The sequence below is a fragment of the Diadema antillarum genome, unplaced genomic scaffold, assembly GCF_040938485.1.
Source record: "Diadema antillarum isolate AM-2024a unplaced genomic scaffold, OU_Dant_1.0 scf00000178, whole genome shotgun sequence".
Taxonomy (NCBI): Eukaryota; Metazoa; Echinodermata; class Echinoidea; order Diadematoida; family Diadematidae; genus Diadema; species Diadema antillarum.
The window spans coordinates 485,924-507,135 of NW_027271067.1; the positions used below are offsets into that span (position 1 = coordinate 485,924).

General features: G+C 39.8%; 1 protein-coding gene across 1 annotated transcript in view; it reads right to left on the reverse strand.

Moving 5' to 3' along the window:
- Positions 1-21,212, reverse strand: part of LOC139722963 (multiple PDZ domain protein-like) — a 79,207-nt gene that overhangs the window by 48,084 nt on the left and 9,911 nt on the right. Inside the window, exons 3-12 of the mRNA XM_071634243.1 lie at positions 17,604-17,934; positions 17,056-17,226; positions 10,201-10,554; positions 8,279-8,381; positions 7,610-7,704; positions 6,722-6,869; positions 3,825-3,977; positions 2,704-2,783; positions 1,798-1,974; positions 597-854 (exon numbers count right to left, since the gene is read on the reverse strand). Of these exons, the coding sequence (XP_071490344.1) occupies positions 597-854; positions 1,798-1,974; positions 2,704-2,783; positions 3,825-3,977; positions 6,722-6,869; positions 7,610-7,704; positions 8,279-8,381; positions 10,201-10,554; positions 17,056-17,226; positions 17,604-17,934 (1,870 nt within the window). The remainder of the gene's footprint in view (positions 1-596; positions 855-1,797; positions 1,975-2,703; positions 2,784-3,824; positions 3,978-6,721; positions 6,870-7,609; positions 7,705-8,278; positions 8,382-10,200; positions 10,555-17,055; positions 17,227-17,603; positions 17,935-21,212) is intronic.

Sequence of the window (21,212 nt, forward strand, 5' to 3'; positions counted from 1 at the left end):
GCTTAGAAGAGCAAATCATTTACTAGTTCCTGCAAGGCTTCTGAGCACTACCTGTTGCACTCACTCATCACAGCAATGATTTTCTAGAACTCGGCTAACACTGAACAAAACTCTTACCATCATAAAAGCAAAACCTTCAGATGTAATGGTAGGAGTCACACGAACTAACAGATGAACGGTTTTGTTAATATCTGGCCAGCTCTCGTGGGTGCTGTATATCTAGAGGCAAGCAGTAACTACTATGGTGCAAATATATGTGGGCATGATACATTGTATTTTGTGAATTGGGAGATATGAGACAATTTGGTGAGTGGTTGGATTCACGATATGGAAAGCAAAAATCACACTGCCTGTATGCGTGCAGAATAAAGGCATGCATATACACATAGTATCCCAGGAAAAAGGGCAGCTGCTGCACGCCAATTTTGCATTTACGTACATCGCTCTCATACTTGGTACTCGCGTAACTGGAGGTCGGTATTTTGGCAGGCTATCTAATATATTTATGGATTTTTTGTTTTGACCAGCAATATTCATGAAAATAAACCCCCCACAAAATATTCAGCATCTTCACTAACAGGTATGTGTTACATTACCTCAGCTGCAACATCCGCAGCCACTTCTCCCTCTACCCCCATCATCTCGCTGCTGGGGGAGCCAATCGTTGGGAGCGGTACATCGTCGCTCTCCCTGCCCGGCGACTCCGTTGAGGGCAGGCTCTCATCCGACGCCATGGCCTGGGGGATGATGGGCGTGGGGTGACGGGCGCACACCAGCCGGACATGCTGGGGAAGGTCCTTGAGGATCTTGACCACCTCGTCGTGTTTCAGCCCCAGGAGCCGCATCCCGTTCACCTTTGACCCCGAGCAAGACCAACAAAGAATGTATTTGGCTAAATGCAGACATACATGTATTCACGTTAGGCATCTGCTTCCAACACTGTCACATACTGTCACATTGTACAACCTCCCCAGTTTTATAGCTCGATCCATGGACAAGCTGATATCAGGATTATATCTTCAAGGAGCAAGGTAAGTTTTTCCCCCAATTTTGGTATAATTTTGCAGTAATTCAGAAAGAGATCTTCTAAATTTACAAACTTGGCCCATGATTAGTTATTTTTTGTCCATGGGCTGATGATGCACAGTGCAGTGGTACTGGTGCTGCACCTGAGCTGCACACGTTTACCATTACGGCAGCAGGGCATGGCATTATCAGTACACAAACTTATACAATACTCAGAGAGAAATAAAAAAAATACTGAATTTATTCAATGTTTTAGCATTGATTCATGGTTGTGTGAAAAATCCCTAACACAACAAAATCTTCTTGCTTAATGCACTGAAAGTTACTTTCACTCATTTTGGGGTAGCACACAGATCAGCGCTAAAAAAACCCCCCAAAACCCCCCTGAAACCCCCAAACAAGCAAACAAAATGGCAAATTTTAGTTGGTACGCTAGTTGGTAAGCTAGGAAACCAAACACAGCATCATATAATTACATAGCTATCGTTTGCAGGGTGACAAAACCCTGTATCTCAAATTTTGGTGAAAATCACTTTTTGGGTTAACTATCTGATAATCAGTAAAGTGATGTCCTGTCCAAAGCCTAGCTGTCTTACCCAAAAAAGAACCTACCACAGCATGTCAAAGGAAAGGCAATTCCATTTGTTATAGCGCTTGGGTTGCCATGTTTTTTCACTCTCCTGAACATTTGGAATTTTTGAGATACACGGTTTTATGTTGCCCCAACAGCGGGTATGTGGCAAGCCAACCCATTGCTCCATGGGTACACACCTCCAAGAGTTCGTCGCCCCCTGCCAGGAGTCCAGTCTTGCCCACGGGTCCATCTGGAATGACCGAGCGGATGTAGTGATGTGGCTGGACCTCCTGGCCGTGCTCGTTGATGTCTACCGTCCCCTCAAGACTGATGCCCAAGCTACCACCCTCCTCAAACTTGGACAGCTGAGCGATCTGGTGGATGAAGTCACAGCCAATGCAATATTACAGAAAAATAATGATGATAATATAGAGGATAATGTCTACCACCTGCCTCTGAGGGGAAAAAAAAGTAGCAAAAATCATGGGCTATCCATAGAGGAAATGTTTGGAAAAAATGAAAAACATTTTATCTATTTTAGAACCATATTACTGGCACAATGAAATTTTTTGAAAGGAATGAATAAATATAGACAAATACACAAGAACCATCCACGCAGGCCCACATACCCATCTTTGTGTAGTTTCTGACACACTATCTTTGGATTGTTTGGTACACCTCACTGTGAACACCACACTGGGAATCATCGGTCTATAGAACTCAACAAAATTAAAAGAATATGCTAAAAAATGTATCTAATCCACAGATTAAATTTGGGTAACACTAATGGGAATGTCATTTCAACACTTGTGGAACAGCAACTGGCGTTTCATACTTCATTAGAATTTTGATAGTGTAAATCTCCCATCATGTAGATTCAAATTTAGAGAATATCTGCATAAAATACAGCCTAACTGGCATAAAATCAGTTACATGAATATTTGCAAAGTCAATGTTACAGCAACAGACCAACTAAATCTCATGCTACGTAAGCATACCATATTCATCAACTTTCTGTAATCTAGCTCCATCTTCATTCAATGTATAAAATGCAAAACTTGCAGTTGTTAGGGCATCTGTGAGGCGGCATCTCGATAACCTACCACAATGTCCTTGTCCAATCCCAGAAGGCCTTGCCAAAGCGCCATGATCGCAATCTCTTCCTCGGGACTCATTTCTCCTTCTGACAGACAGACAGACAGACAGACATACAAATTACAAATACACACACGCAAACATACGACTGCATTTATTGCTTGTTGTTACAGCGCTGAAAATTTGAAATAACACAAACAAAATTCTTCTTCAAGACTGCATTCTGATGACGTAGGCATGGTACCTTGTTATGAAAGCTACAACCTATTAACATGTCTTGCATATAAAAATATAATGTCCACACTGCCTTTCATCCCAGTCGACTCATTGTCCATTTGCATCAAAGCTTTAAACCCGCAATCATGAAATTAATACAGGTATATAAACACATATTTCATGCACTTATTGACTCTTCTCTGAATCCTGTCTGGGCAATATCAAGTCTCACACACCAGTATTGAAAGGACCTGCAGTACTCAACCATGGACTTGTTATGCACAAGAATTGTTAAATTTAGTTTTTATTTACTTCTTTATATAAAAAAACCCCAAAACCAACCTCCATATGAGGAGCAAGACACTTAACTCAGATTCCACAAGCAATTACTCAAGAGATATAGAAGAAACTGGCATAACAAAGTGCACAAGACTTTGGGGGAAACAGGTACAATATTTTGCGCAAAGCATGCAGTGCAAAAGGGTTGGGAACTCTTTACACAATGGCTTAATCACAACAGGCTAGCTTACAAATATACTTAAATTGATGGCTATAATTTCACTGTGAGAACCTACACAATTTCACATATGTATTTTTATCAAGTGCATGTCAATACTTGGAATTTGGTTTGACTGATCATATTGTTGCTGAGTCTAGTAGGACTCTGGTATTAAGGCTTCTGATTGTCATAAACAGCTTTTGTTAGAATAGTATGCATATAAATGTGATGAATTAGTAAAGCTGTATTTCTTTGAGTACAAATTTAAGCACATGTCCCATACACTACAATATGTGTAGGACGCCATAACAATGAATACAACCTGATTAGATACAAGCATATATATCAATATACGTGTAGTTGGATGCCGGTAAAATGTGAGTGGAACTGCTTTGAATGTAACCCAAGACTTACCAAAGCTTTCTTCCCCTACATCGGACTCTTCCATCACCCCTCCCTGTGGGGGGAAGGGGGAGGGGGCCATGGGAATCTCATCCTCGGGAATGGCAGGGGCTTCGGGCTCCGGCATGCTGGGAAGGGCTAGGTCGGGCAGGGGTGCTGCTTGGGCTTGGGTTTAATGGAGAAGCAGGTTATGATGCCATGTTCGATATAATATATGAACAGATATCAAACTGGCCAGCATTGCAGGAAGGGATATAAGCACACATTGTTAGTACGGTAATAATGGACTAGGTGATATGGAATACCTAAAGGGGAATTCATCCAAATATATGGATTCGGCAAATACAGAAATATTAGAAGCATGCACCATTAAAATTGAGGAATATCAGACAATCTGTTCAGAGGTAGTTATGAATTTTAACAATTTTGATTAAATCCATATGCCATCATCGCTAGACAAGACTACAAATATTTGTAATGTTACAGTAGGGTACTGTAAAAGTGGAAATTTTTGCGGTGTTGAAATTTTCGCTCATTTCGCGCAATGAGAAGCTAGCACGAAAATAAAAGCACGCGAATATTTTTGCATGCCATATGTTCCAGTACTTGATGTCTTGATTCCGCGGAATTAAAAACACGCGAATGTCTTCTGACACGGCCAAGCGAAAAAAATTAGTCGCACAAAAATATCCACTTTTACAGTAATGGTATAAAGAGAGCATTAATATTCAGAAATCTATATAGTTCGATTTTTGTAGCATAATAAAAGTGCACGTATCTTACCTCTCTAAGAAGGCCAGGGGAATAATAATACCCTGAACATTTGCCAGTAACAAGTCAAAGGAATGTGGACTTTTCATGAAAAAACTTTAATTTTGTAGAACTCTCTTCATATTTTCATAATATCTTTCATCTACTGTAAAATCATAAATTATTGCATTCCTCTTTCCCAGTGATGATGGCACATGGATTCAATCAAAACTTGAGAAATTCAGAGCTTTTGAAAGAACTGTCCAATTTTCCTGAAACTTCACTAACATGTACAAATATTTCTGCATTCACTATTAAAATCCAAATGTACAAAATGTGTATTATGTGAGACAAATAACCCTTTAAGTGACAGAAAACACCCACTCACAGACCTAAACTATCAGCCTCTTATGCAGGGCTGCACACTACTAGTAACCCATTTTTTCTACTGGCCGACCTGTCCCTGTCGGACCAGCAGAAAAAGTAAAGACCAGTAAATCTGGCAATTCCTGAAAAGTTACTGGTCTGACAGTGAATTTTACCAGTCTGGGACCATCAGATCGGTGCAAGTGTTAAACATGTTTTATGAAGGGGCTTACAAAGTCTGTATCTCTCAGGGCTGTTGCACATGAGGGATGTTAAGTTTGCTGAATGTTAAAGGATGTCCCTCCCATACTGTTTTTATTCTGTTTTTGTTTTTGTGTTCTAAGCATTCAGCATGCATAAAGCACCGTCTTTAAGATGTTTCTATAAGCATCCAGGTAGTTTTATGATGAGATGGGGACAGGGTGGTACAGAGGTCTCATATGCAAGCTTTGGCTGAGTGCTTTCAGAAGTACCAATCGATATATATGCCATGTCTGTTTCAAGATGATGGCAAAATATTGATGAAGATGGAAGTGATAATGATGGTGAATTTGATGAGACATGATAAGTCTACACATATGATGAAGGGTGGCATAAAATTCATACTGTGATATACCACATAAGCATCCAGTAATTATAAAGATATACAAATTCAGGGATGCCAGTGGCAAATTGCTCTTGGGCCGGAAATTTTTTTGTGAACGAAATTGATGTGCGCGAAGCGCACATCACGAGCGCGAAGTCCCTTCGGCCGGGGTCCTCTGGGGTTCTTAGATGCTCTCTGGTGCAATCTGAGCATTTCTGAGGGCTCTTTTTCCCTCAGAAGTCCTAGTGCCGTAAACTCCGTAGTTTTGCTTCGTTCAGCTGACTCGATCGACTCACCATACTCTCTCAGCGCCGTAGCTATAGCGAGAGCGCAGCATGATCCATGCACCGCACATATTATAGTACATCGCCTAGAAACACCACACGTTGTTCGATCGCGATCGCACGTGCTGGTATAACGCTTTCCAGACAATAATGTGGTCGTATTCTAGAAAAAAAAAAAGAATTTGTAGCAAAAATAAAGAAGTCCTAGTGCCGTAAAATCCGTAGTTTTGCTTCGTTCAGCTGACTCAATCGACTCACCACACCGTCTCAGCGCTGTAGCTATAGCGAGAGCGCAGTATGATTCATGCACCGCTGCCGCGACCGCACATAGTACATCGCATAGAAACACCACACACAGTTTGATCGCTATCATCACACGTGTTGCAAGTCCCAGCTAGCAGCAGCAACATCGCGCTAGTTTTGCATGACAGTCGTTTTGTGATATTCTCATGCCCAAGTATATGCGAAACATACTACGGAAATCGTGAAAGTGAATGTCCCGTAAGTTTAGATGATCATATTTTTTCGTTTTTCTTTCTTTCTTTCTTTGTTTCTTTCTCGTGTTTTCCGGCTTTCCCACACAGACGGAAATAATATCACGAAGCCAGAAATTGGACACCAAAATATGAAAAAGCCGGATTTCCGGCTATTGCCGGAACTCTGGCATCCCTGCAAATTGTACGATATCATTGTAAATATACCAATGGCCACTTTTAAGATACATTTGTGATGAAATGCATCTGTGTTAGCTTTGCTCTGGGAATAATATTTCCTCTTCAGTATACATATGTATGTGTACATTATTGTGATGTTTGTGAGAAAATTAACCCATAACAATGCATGGTGCATGTACTGCCATTCCATATTTTTCATAGGGTACATGTCATGAAACTAACTGCATTCCTGACTGTGTTGTGACCAACCTGTTATGACTGGCTCCGGTGCACTGGGTACCTCGGTTGGCACCTCCGGTGGAAACCGGACCAGCCTAAGGTGCACCACCGCCCCCGTCTGCCGGAGCAAATCCACGGCAGCCTTGTTGTCGTAGTCCTGCACACTGACCCCATCCACCTGTGGCAAGCATGCAGTGGGTTGAAAGGGGAAATCCCATCATTCAAATGATGTCTCCTTGGAATTTGGAGCAGCATCTCATACATACACATCTTCACTAAAACCTCAAAAGGCATCACAGGAGCGCCATCATATGGACTCCACTTTGCAGTGTTCCAAAAACCATTTCTGTGCCACAGACTTTGGATCTATGTAAAGTGCTATGGGTTTTTCTGTGCCAACCAACACTCACAGCATACAAAGGGCTTAGCAATTCACGTCATAAAGAAATTGGAAGACCGTGTATAAGATTTTTAAATGAAATGTCATCAATTACAATTTTTTTCTCAAGCAGTAAAATGAAATCACAACAAATATGATCGTAATTTACATAGATATTTACTTGAAACCAAACACTACTTGCATATGACCTGAAATGTAAACTGAAAGATAAGAAGTCACAATGATAATTTGTAGCTAGTCCATGGATTATAAAATGCAAATTTTGATGGTATAAAGTAATGACAAATTGCATACGCTAACAGACATCCAATAAGAGAATGTAAACTGTCACACATAAACAGGTACACAAGGTAACACATATTTTGTGCTATTTTTTCTTATAGTCCATGGACCAAATCTGTACCACGGATTTGATTGAAATTAATTTGGGCCAGAGTATCTAAAGTACACAGTAACGAAACAATCAAGGTAAGGATATAGGAAGCAATAATTTGGTCAGTTGAACCAATGGAGCTCACCTCAATGATCTGGTCTCCGACTCTAATGATCCCTCCAATATCTGCCGCACTCCCCTCAGCTATCTTCTTCACAAAGATCCCAGAGGTTTCTCCACCTGTTCAAGATATGATGTAACATACAGGAAATCTAAGAAATGCATGCGGGAGATTTATGCCTCCATTCTTCTGCCAGAACTGTTAGGCATCATCGTTCCTAGAAACAAATTTTCACAATACTGCAAAACAGGGAATGTTCACATGCATTTTAATTTCACAAATTTTGCAATAGAGAGCAAAGATTCGCAAAATTAAAATGCACATGAAAGTTCTTGTCTACACTATGCGCATTGAATGCCAGAGGCAATTCGCAAAAATTTCACCCCGCGAAAATTTCACCCCGCGAAAATATCTTGCATTACAGTATGCTCTGGATTATTTATGTGGTAGAATGCTTGTTGAGTGTCAACACCTGCAAATGCTCTATAAAAGCATCCATCAGTAAAATTCCCTACCCAAAGACATCTATCCCTGTTGCACTCTGTTCAGAATATTGCAAAGAAAGATAAAACAATTTAATTGTCTAGAATGAATTCACCAATCTACGATTTTTCTGCTCAAAAACTGTGACTGTGTGCCATTGGACATTTTACGTGGTAAAAACGATAACCATATAAAAGTTTGCCTGCCTACCGTCGGGAGTCTTTTTGATGAAGCCGGCAATGGAAAGCCCCAGACCTTGACTTCCCTTGGTCAGCTGAGCCTCGTATACTTGTCCACTCACAACATTGGCATGCTGTAAAAGTGAGGATGGAAATGAAAACATACATGATTTAATACCAGCATTCAATGTTGATACCGATGACAACCATAACAACGTTACTGCTACTGCTACTTTTACGCTGAATTATAACAAATGATAATTCTTTTTGATAGTCTGAGTCAATGCAATAAAGCTACTTGTACCATACTATCATATCATTTCGGTAATACATTTGTATGTTCACATTCTACGCATGCTTTGTGCACAAAAGTTGCCCTTGACAACCACAAAGCTTGCCAGAGGCTTGCCCTACTTAGCAACATCCACTGTACATGTCCCTACCTAAGGAACTTAATTGGGCAGAGCAGGTGAATAAAATGCTTCGTTACGAGGCTGTAGGAAAAGAGACATCTATGAATTGCATTACCTCACAGAAACGGTCTTTTAGACATTGTTTTGTACTCAGTCATCCATAAATCAGTAAAGTGCAATTCAAGATTTGGGACTTTTTTTAAATAGAACAAGTGCAATTACTAAATGCCTTTTTTTCCTTTTCAATAGAAACAAGGAAAAGTAGAAATTACGCAGTGCGTAATATATGTCCCCGCCGGAAGTAGCATTTAGTAGCAAAATGTACAATATAGGTAAAAAGATCAAGGTCAAATGTCAAAGAAGTCAAAGGTCAAAATTCTATGTAGAAGTTTTGAAGCCCTCACCTAGTGCCATCACATAAAGCAAACGGAATCGAAATCGGGTTAGAAATGGCGAAGGAATAGCATTTTGTAGCCAATGTACAATGTAGGTAAAAAATCAAGGTCAAAGGTCAAAGAAGTCAAAGGTCAAAATTCTGTTTACAAATGTTGAAGCCCTCACCTAGTGCCATCACATAAAGCAAACAGAATCGAAATCGGGTTAGAAATGGCGAAGGAGTAGCATTTTGTAGCAAAATGTACAATACAGGTCAAAAAATCAAGGTCAAAGGTCAAAGAAGTCAAAGGTCAAAATTCTGTGTAGAAGTTTTGAAGCCCTCACCTAGTGCCATCACATAAAGCAAACGGAATCGAAATCGGGTTAGAAATGGCGAAGGAGTAGCATTTTGTAGCAAAATGTACAATATAGGTCAAAGGTCAAGGTCAAAGGTCACGACTGAAATTCTGTGTAGAAGTTTCAAAGCTCCCATGTAGTGCTATCATATAAAGCAAACAGAATCAAAATTGGCTCATAAATGACAGAGAAGTAGCAAATTGAAGATTTTGATCACACACGGACGCACACACGGACGGACACACGGACATACGGACGGACGGACGGACACACGGACACACACACGTACGGAGCCCGTTTCATAGTCCCCTGCTCGAACTCGTTCGGCGGGTACAATAATGAATCATATCAGATTCTATGGATATATATCTGAATAACTTAACTCATGTGTTACAAGTAAGTATGTATATTATTGACTGGCACAATGAACACACATTGGGAAATATTGTCAGCACTAGGATCACTGACTAATGAAGTCGTCATCTTCTTAAGTCAAATTTCAATGCCTTTCAGGTCATACAAGTGTATATTCTGGATACTTCTCTTGGCTTCTCTTTCATGAATAGAAACTTTCTTGTTCATGAGACAGACTTATGAGAGACTTCATGAAATGGATTTTATTTCTTTACATAGCTACATATGAGCAACTTTGGCCATTCTAAGATTTATGTACAGACTTTTTTGTGATGATTTCATGAAACAGACCCTAGGCTATCTAACATCAGATGACTGATCTAACAGTGTGTCTACCAGGTGGTGTACTAAGGTTTGTGAAGTCACAAGGGATGTTCCATCTCTCTCAACAAACCTCGAGGGAGATTGGTGGTGGAGAGACTGGCAGAGGTTCTGGCATCATCTGGCCCTGACCGAGGTCCAGCCCCAGTGGTGGTAGTCGCGTCTGCTCCTGCTCCCTGCCTTTCTCCTCCTCCTCCTCTTCTTCCTCCTTGATCTCCAGATCGTCGTCATCCATGTCCTCCATGTCGTCTCCCTCCATCGGTGGGTGGGGCGACGGCTGGATGATGGACAGGGTGCTGCGGGCCACCACCAGCTGGACGTGGCTGCCGGACTGCCGCAGGACGCTGGCCACCTGGTCACTGTTCATCCCCTCCAGGTCAGTCTCGCCGATGCGGAGGATGATGTCGCCGCTCTTGAGGCGTCCATCCTACCGGAAGGGACCGACAGATTGGGGGGAGTCAGAGATCAGAGGCGACACACATGAAGAGAGGTGGGTGAAGACCATGGAAACAGAGTGGAGGAAGAGATGAGGGAGGATGGAAAATACAAAGAGAAGTTCATTCAAGCATATGACACAGTGTGCCTGGTTGATACCATTTGCTGACTATTGCTAGTCACCTGGGGCGAACCACGAGGGGTCAGCATCATTCGCCCGTTTTCTTGAGTAGGTGGGTAGGGGACCACTTCACTGGGTTGGCAACCTGTTCTTTGTGATGAATGAAGTGGGATCTTTTACATGCATGAGTTGTGGCTAACTCACACATAGGACCTCCATTCATTGTTTTTGCCTCTTACTAGAGGGGACAGAATGCCTACACACAACATTGCTCAGTGAGACTCAGGAGTCGAACCTGGCACCCTTAGATCAGAAGGTAGACGCGCTATAGACTGAGCCATAACACCGCCCCTGCCTCCAAAGTAGCTGGATTACAGGCGCATGCCACAATGCCCGACCAAAAAGACAAGTGATGGGAGGAAAAGAGGAATGGTGGAGAGTGAGACCGGTGGTAAGGAGACAGAGGATATCAAATTTGTCATGTACATGTACAATAATGCAATACCAAGCAACTCTAAGTTGCTGATAACCTTAACCCTAAAAAGACTGGGGGGGGGGGGGGGCCTAAAAGGCCCCCCCCTCAACATTTCGTGCGATTTCTCAGCAACACGCAATGCTCTCGCCGCGATGCTCTATGACATTTTTCTTTTGAGTTTCCCGCACATTTTGACACCAAATTTGTGACGCCCGGGGGTACGGTTCTGAAGTTACATAACTTTTTGTACATGCACGTGAGACCGAAAATGGCTCAAAAATGTGATTTTGTGTACAAAGTCAATGCAAATTGAGTTTTATCACATGGTTCATATAAATATGCTTATCTTTACTATCAATGGCTAAAATCAATTTGTTTTAGTGGTATTATGCTTCAAAAAGGGTCTGCCACAAATTTTGCTGACAAAAACAACAAAAACAAAAGGTCGAAAAAACAGAGAAATACATAAGAAATTCATAAAACAATAAAATAAATAAGAAATTAATTTTGATACCGATTTTTTTTTCATGTACATTTGCTAAGAATGCTACAAAGAATATCTAGACCAAAAATGAGCACTTTTGGAGCTTTATTTACTGATTTAGATAAAAAAGTCTGATTTCTCGCATAAATTAGCATAATTAATCAAAATAAAATAAAAGAAGACTATTTTGGAAAATTCAAATATATGATCTTGTAGATTACATCGCACACTACCATTGTGCAAATTTCCGTGGCAATCGCGTGATCCATGGACGAGATCTTAAGGGGGGGCCCTTTAGGCCCCCCCCCCCCCCCCCAGTCTTTCGAGCTACCAAAATAGCCCAGTCTTTTTAGGGTTAATAAGAAGGACTTACAGTTTGTGTGTCCTTTTTGCAACCCCAAAATTAGATTCCTTTGAAAAGCTGGTAGATTGCAGAGTTAGGTAATTCAGACCTTTCCTAAGAAGAATACAACTGAATACTTCCTTATGATGGAAGAGAAAACAATGCTATAGATTTCCAGGGAATTTATTTGGACCCTCAAAAAATTCCATCCTTTATTCTCTGTACAAAAGGGGAGCATACTCTGGAATGACTTGGGATTAGTTTTTCAATTCTTTTTAAAAACTCTAAATAAATGACAGCAAAAAAAAAGAAAAAAAAAGAGTGGGGCAAAATGACACAAGGAATTAAGATATAGGGTGTATTGCTACTGACACATTAGCAGGAAAATTAAGATGCACAACAGAAAAGAGTACCTGCCCATGCGAAGAATGAAACATATGGGACGAGAGAAGAAAATGAATTCCCTCAAAACCTTTAAACAATAAAACTACACTAAAATAGGATGGAAGTATGATAAAAGGATACGGAAAGAGGGGAAGGAGGATGTGGATTTACACGCAAAGCACTAAAATCATCTTTTCCTGACATATTTTTTTTTTTTTTTCAAAATGCACATTCTCTTTGATGCCTTGCTAAAAAAAGTAGCATGACTAGGACTAACATTAGCCTTTGGCATGAAAAACCTCCTCTTCTTCTGAGTATGTTCAGCTGAGAGCTGTCAATGTACGCTCACTCGTAAGTGAAAGCTTAATTTGATTCCGACTGATGGAATTAAGAGCGTGGCTTGGCGATGACAACCAATTTCCTCTGGACTGCCTCGCATCTGTCACGCTGGTTTGCGGGAGGAAGGAAGCACCCCGTTGAGATCGGAGGAGCGGTCCCCCGTACTACACGCACCCCTCTGAAGACTGAGCTCGGAGCAGCAAAACAACCGAACTGCCCCACGTGGGGATACCCATGCGGGGATCTCTGTCACCGCCTTCACCGATCCAGGCATCAGTGATTATGACTAACATTCGAGTCAGCTGCTTGCATTGGCCAATGGGCAAGCTGGACTGTCTCCTGAAGCCCCTCCCCCTTTTTTACTCTTGCTATGAGCATGCCAAACAATGTAAGCAGCAGAAGTGCTGTGAAAAAAAAAAAAAAAAAGTCTGGCACAACACTGAGGGGCAAAACGCGCCAACTGAATGAGCAAATGACTGATAAATTAGCCAGAGAAATGCATTCATATTCAAAGCACCGGCAGACTGATGTTGGAGTGTGACATACAAATTGTACTGCAGAGCCATTTATTGTGATCTGTGATATTCCTAACTGACTGGAAAGAGTTTTTCTGATTGGTTCTCTACAATCCAAACCTGTAGCACATTTTAGCAAATTGCTTATCTAGTTGTAACTAACTGCACTGGTTATCTACAATCCAAACCTGTATCAATTTAGCCAAATCTTTGCTTTTCTAATTAGCTGCAAAGTTTGTTTCAGAAATTATTTTTGAACATGTTAGAAAATGGAGAAAAAAACATGTGCATAAAGTAATTATAGAAACAGCTGCTGAAATTAGCATTATTATCGGCATCATTATGTTGCAATGAAGATTACATTTGGAGATATAATGGCAAAAACCAAGTTATCCCACAGAATCTGTTTTCAATCATATCGGAACTTCCAATGCTAATTCATGTCTACATTTTGAACGACTTTCCAATTGCGTACGTTGTACACAAGTTCCCATGTTACAGAAGGCATAGAATTAGGACCCAGCATTTGTAGATGTTCTGTTAAATTTGGGCTTTAAAGGGATAGTACAGTATTGGTGGAGATGAGAATTGGGCTTCTAAGTTTTTGCAAGATACCAACAAAACACGTATGAAATAGTACAGAGCATACCCTTTTAAGAGGAATTCAAAGTTTATTTGATGAAAATCGGGTTATGAATGACTGAAACATCCAAAAACAGAGTAAAACAAAGCAATCGTGATAAAGTGTGGGTCCTACACTTTATTAGAATCACTCTGTTTTGGATATCTCAGCCATTTCAAAACCAATTTTCATCTAATAAACATTGAATTCCTCATGGAATCAAATGCTCTTTCAAATTTCATAAGAGATTTCTCATTATCTCACCAAAAAATGTTTGAAACCTGTAATTACAATTGTAGGTCTCAACTAAAACTATACGATCCCTTTAATAGACAAAAAACAAACAAAGAAAAAACTGTAAATATGGCACCATTTTGTACAGCAGTTAGCATTGAAAGTATCTCTCTACCATGTCACTTGTTTTGATTTTGTTCCAGTCTACACTAACATCATGCCCCTTTTATACACATTTCAATTAATTACCATGCTCTCTCCTTGCAACTCTTCAAGGAAAAATAGTCCAAAATACATGCACTGAAAGGGTGCGTGAACTGTACTTTTTACTTGCATCTTGTCTCATAATCTTCCTATATCGTGCAGCAAACATGTAAATGCGCCCTGTTATTTTCAGACTCGGCTATTTCTACTCATTACACCCTCGCAATGACCTTTTATCCATAATTATGGTGGTTCACCTCATTAGAAAGGAATGTAGGGTCAAACTGTGCCTCCCATTGAGTTTGTGCACTCCTGTGTGACTGTGCAAATCTACAAACTGACTTCTCACACAGTCTTGAACTTTGATATAGAACACACAATAGTCAAACATTCTACGAACACTGTAAATGATGTTTGCTGTACTGTCAAATCAACAAAACATTGCCAGTGTATGCGAAACATTCTTACAGCACACTGTGATTTGAGCAGTTTAGTTTCTAACAAATGTGCTTTTTAATGTTCAGTTATACAGTCAAGTAGCAGATATCAAAGACTCAACAAGACACATTTGTCAATGAGGGACTAGAACACTTGAATTTGCAAAGGACTTCTGAACATGGACTTGCCATCATTTTCTTCCCCAAAATATGGTAGCAGGTATAAAGACTATCACAAATTTATTTGGAAATGGTACTCAATACACTCCCACACACACATCAGTTTAAATTACAGTGAACACCAACAGTAGGTAGCATAGAAAGACCCATTTCATTTTCAAATACATCAATGTGTGACTGTCAATCTGAACACATTCATCAAGGATATGCAGTTGAGTGATGTATAAAACAACAGAGAATTATGCTTTCCATTGGCTTTCATGCAATACACCCTTGATCATGTAATTAGATCACATATTTGTGTCATGGAAAATGGTAAAATTCCTCTACAGAGAAGAATAAAGTGTCTGGCAGTGAGCATGTATCTACACAAAGGTGATTTGTCTTTGCAAAGAATATGCATGCCACGTAACTAAGGCAGGTACAAAAAAAATCTTTAAAAATCCATGTTGACTACACCATATTTAGGCCAAATCAGGCATCTTTGATCACACAGAATTGTGCACATTATCATTTTTTTTTCTTTCTATACAACAGCCATGGAATCTTTGGAATCCTTGCAAAGATTACTGAAAGTGTGAGCTGATGCTCTGAATTCAATAGCTTAGATTCAGATGAAGCGCTGCGGATGGCTTTAGCGGCACACCCCGGGATCAAGGGAAGGGAATTAAGAGACCCAGACGCCGTTGCCGCAGAGTAAGACGGTTTTCAGCGATCCAGCGATCACCATCATGGCAGTCACTCTCAATTTCCTTGCCACATTTTCTCCACACACCGCACACGACTGGTGTTGGGAAATGAAGCAAAATGGGAGGGTTCCGTTTGACAAAACAGTTGGCATCGAAAGAGGGGATTACCCACTGTACAAAGGCATTCTTAATTTCTGATGGCGAGGACACAACATTTTTTTTCCCCTTCAAATTAATCCATCTTTTGACCACATGTTGCACTGATTGTTCAGCTATCTTTGCATACTCCCCTGAATACATTTCTATGGTTATTCAGAATGATCATAGCAAATGATTTATAAGTTAGGAACTGGGCAGCATATGGAGAGAAAGAATTTATACATAACTGACCTATTATGAGTTTGAAAACTAGGTACATTTCACTCCATATCCAATAATGAAAAACAAATTACATCTTCAGAAGAAAGTCACCAAATGAGAGGTGTCTTTGTATATAAATGACAGTTGAACAGAAAAGGACAAATTATGGGAAAGCTGTGAATGTGATGAAATTGAGACATTTCAGCATTATATCATCATCTGATTAATCATCATGAACAACACTTCAAAGTAGGTGAACCATCTGACCGTACCAACATCAGCTGGGAGGTCGGGAACTTAATATTTTCTCAACTGAACGTCACATATTTCAAGATTGTCTGACTTAAATAGACGAGAAAATGAAATTCTAACAATATGGTTTTTTGTGCACTCTCGACAACGGAGTAGGGTTATTCCATCAAATATGAATGTGAAACTCAGAATTTGATGGAGTTCTGTACATATTTGAAGTTGAAGACGAGTATAATGGCACTGAAAGCGATTGAACATTTTCTTGACCATATGGCAGCCATAAATGTACTTCAAGGAACCAATAATGTTGTATCAAATGACAAATTGACATCTTAACTGCGATGCATACCACTAAAGCTTCTGTGTACAAAGTTTGCTAGAATCTCACATAGTTGAACTTGCTGAGTCTCCACAAAATGTTTACTAATTGGGATAACGTCTTCCCAAACAAATGTCTATCACGTTCAGACAATTTCTGATACTCACCATTGATTACAATTAACTGAACTCATCAATTTTTCAAGATGTCTATGACTTCTTAAAAGGACACAGGGGACATGTGAAATACAATTAAACAGAATGGCTTCACGAACCAAAACTCTCAAAGCTATTTCATGGACTCATTCTCCCTTCTGTTGCAGCTCCTCTAGCTGAGAAATGATCGTCTTGACAACAACTACTTTTAGGCAATTCCTGATGGTCACCATTGAATACAATTAACGGAATTCATCAATTATTGAAAATGTTTCTGACTACTTCAAGGACACAAAGACATGAGAAAAATGAAAAATAAATACGGCTTCATGAATCAAAATGTCAAAACAAAAAATAAATGTGATGGGAGTCATTCTCACCTTCTCTGCAGCTCCTCCTGGAACGATCGTCTTGACAACGATACCGATGTCCCGCACGCCGACGATGCCAAATCCCAGCCCTGAGCCCTGGTTGTAAAGGTCGATGACCTCTATGTCAGGGGGTATGAAGGATCCTTCCTCACCCGATGGTTCTGGTCTTCCGAGGGTCGGCTTCAGAATACAAAACAATATTGTATATTAAACATAAACATAAGGATCTTAATCAGCAGTAGAGCTACTTTACATGTTGTACACAGGCTGAGAAAAGCTTTCCTATTATTGTATAGTAATTTGCGAGATGCATATTAGATACTGGTTTGAATACCGTACAATACAAAACAGCATCTGTGTACACGTAGTAATTTCAATACATACACCATTTGTTCTACATTAAAGAATTACACTCCAGCAATATGAAAGAGAACATATGAAACCTGGAACTATCAACGTTGATCATCTACTGTTACAAAAATACACAGTATAATGCATGATAAAAATAATTGTTACCACAAGATGAAACTCATGAAAATAATGAAGCTTTTTCTCACCGCTCCTTGGACATCTTGTTCTGCATTCATTTGAATCAGTGGCTCGTCCAATGCACCGGCAGCAGCTGCAGCTGCTACCATTGGTGCCTGCGGTTCATCAAGAGTCATCTTAGGCACCTCTGCTTCCTTGTCAACGTGAGGAGTGGGTGCCTGGGCCAGCGCCTCGCCTTTGGGTGGCGTCGGAAGGTGCAAGCCACCCCGCGCCACGATCAAATTGACCTTGTCCTTCACCCTCTGTAGCATGCCGATGGCCTGCTTGTGTGACACGGTGGAGTCAACGAGGGCGCCGTTGATAGCCAAAATCTGATCACTTTCTCGCAGTCTTCCGTCCCTAGGGAGAGACAAGGAGCGGGACGAGGTGAATGCTACAAACTGTGTCATGACAAACTTTTGATGGATCCACACTTTATTTAGTTAGTGTCTCCTGCAAAATTTTATAAAAACATGCAAAGAAAAGTACAATGAAACTGAAATCGTACACACACACACACACACACACTGTAAACAAGCATTACAAAATTGTACATCTTCACAACGATTCCTGGTAAAGTGTATTATCCGACCAAAGATAGCATACAAAGCATCATATCAAATATATATCCATCAGAAATAGAAGTAACAGAAGTATTACAAATATGAAAGTTTTAAAATTTAGGGCATAAAACAACATCAAAGCTTACAATTTCTCTGATTGCTGGAGGATGCTGGACATCTATCATGAATACAAAGAGTAGTCAGCTTGCAGTGTAATGCTTTAATAATGGAGAGCACATCCGCAAATTAGAATATCCCTTCCTCCAAACAAATGCTACACAGTCATGAACCACACGCATGTCTCCTGATGCATTATGGGAAGGCCTTTATAGCCGCCATGCCTTGTGACAGGGCTACCTCTTGGAATTGATAAGTGCATTCATGAATGGAATACTTCAGATTTCTATTGTATTTTAAAGGTTTTGATAATTGCAATCTTTCAGGGAAATTTAATTTTTCCCTCCATAAAGCTAACTATACCACTAGCATTTGTAATTTAAAATCAATGGTACTGTACATGGTATTAAAACTTTCAGTATATAACAAAGATAAAAACAAAACAAAAACAAAAACACACATATACACACACAAATATCCACAACCAAAATTGTAGAGTGGACCATATCTACATGAATTTTTCTCCTCTAGATGATGATTAGCCTCAAATTTTAAGTCATACAATCTTTTAAGGACTCAAGCTGCCCTTGTCAGGCTAACTGAAACAGAAATATTTCTTTAAAATCTTGTTATATCCATTGATGTCTAAATTGCCATATCTCAGGTTTCCCATGAATGCTTGCATTAAAGTCTCTTCCAATTGTCTTCATATAAAGAGAGCATTATCTCCAGGTACAGTTTCAGACAGATCATCACTGCAATTACAGCATGTGACATGTTTATGACATGAGTCATCTTTTTAAGTTGCAATTAGGGGTACAGTATACAGTCAATATCTCTTCATTGCCCTCTTGATGTTACAATAATTCAATAATTCAATTCAGAGATATACAGTTCAGTCTCATCCTTTGTAAAGTTTTACAAAGGATGAGACTGAACTCAATTAAAGAATGAGTCTAAAATTGATTGGTTTGAACAGGTGCATCATGTGACCCATTTAAAAATTGCTTTATGGCTATATTATGTAACTTCTCAGACACGACAACAAGGGGAATCTACACGTACCACATGTACCCCCCCCCCCCCCCCACCTACATTGTACAGGTACACATCACACTTACACAAACATACGATACTGAAGCAAAATTAAATTCATGTGCCAGTTTTATGCACAGTATGTACAAGCATACAATGGCATGGTTTCTCTATTATACATTGTAAGTATCGTAAGTGTGATGTGTACTGTTAAAATAAAACATCTTGTTGACATCTACAGTGATACAAAAACCGAAGACTTTTCCAATTTTATGTACACAATGTAGTTTGCTCCCTACATCCTACCTTTCTGACTATTGTAAAGCTTTTACCATGATGATTTGAAATGAGATGTGAAGAACGATGTCATGTTCGCAAAAATTCAACCAATTAAAAACTAGAGGGCTATACATAAATTTAACATACACATACATTGTAGTTGAACACACAGAGGAAATCTACAGGGGTATGTGAGAATGCATCACACTTTCATGGACTTTAAGAATAATTTGTGTGACCACAATACTATTTGGTTGCTACATGTACAATGTAGGTAGGTCCATGCTAGGAGTCAGTTTATAGGTCATTGGTTGTCATTGTCAATGGATACCATGCAACATAAAAATGTGAAAATTGCTTGCTTTCGTTTGCAGTGATCCTATGGCGAGCTTGTCTGTACAGTGCTGCCTATTCCAGTGCCAGTTATGTTGTCTTTTATCAGCACTGCTCTCCAAATGATTTTGCATACTACACTGTAGTCTTCTAATTTCGGAGTTTCAGGTACAATTTTACAAGGTTGTCAGGAGGTATTGGTTGAAACCTGATACTGTAACTAAAATTTGGCATTGTAAATGAATAATAACTGCTGTCTGTAACTTTGGAATTTCCTTTCTTTCTTAATTGTCAGTGGCTGTACAAATTGCAGCCAAGCAAATATGAAAAGCTAAACAAGACAAATGAAAACTATTAAATAGTAATCAATGTTAAAACTGCAAAAGACACAATCTTTATCGTGAAAGCAATATCATCAGCTATTAAGGCAATTTCTGTATTTATGTGTTCATGGATTGATAACTACTTGTCATGGTACAGTATTGTAGATAATAAAAAAGAAATAAAAAGAAAGCCTTACGAAAAACAGTCAAGTCACACTATCGTGAGCGGAGTCATAATCATGATTTATCAACCTTGCTGTGTATTCAGGCTTCTGAAGTGATTGACATGACTCACACATCACTTCAATTTCGAGTGACCAGTACCTGGGCTCAAGTGAGGTGAACACCTCTGGAGTCTTTTCTACAAATAGGTGTACTATTCTTAACCCATTTGGGACCCGCGGGCTAATTTTGCTATACAACTGTAATGCGCATTTTCTACAGACACCTGCCCCAGTAATATTCTGGACTCGTCTTCATCGGGTTAAAAAGGGTTTTTGTATGAGTCAAGATTATTGTAAAGTAACAAAGTGATTCAGCACTTTAATATCCATGATCTCACAATTTGACGCAAGTCTCCTACGACAGCATCTTGGCAACATCACCTGTTCATGTGGGAAATCTGGGTCCTTTTTCATATCACTGTTTTGCACTTTGGCATCCTGACTATCAAAATGGGACACTCACTCCTCACAGATATTTACCAGTATTGCTCATTCCGCTGTGAGATTATTCACTTTCTAAATTTGGATGGGGTCAGAAGCTACCTGTGGTACATGCTGTTGATGCCTTGGTCAGTCTGTTGTATGTCACAGTAAAAAAGAAAGCCACCAGCAACATTACTTTAAATCAAATTAAGACAAAATTCTCTACTCTTGATCACAGAGTGTGCTTGTATTAACCATGGAGTACACTTACACTTGTATGCTATGTATGATGCAAATATTGGCAAAATTATCAAGAAGGTACCACATACATTGTACAGTCG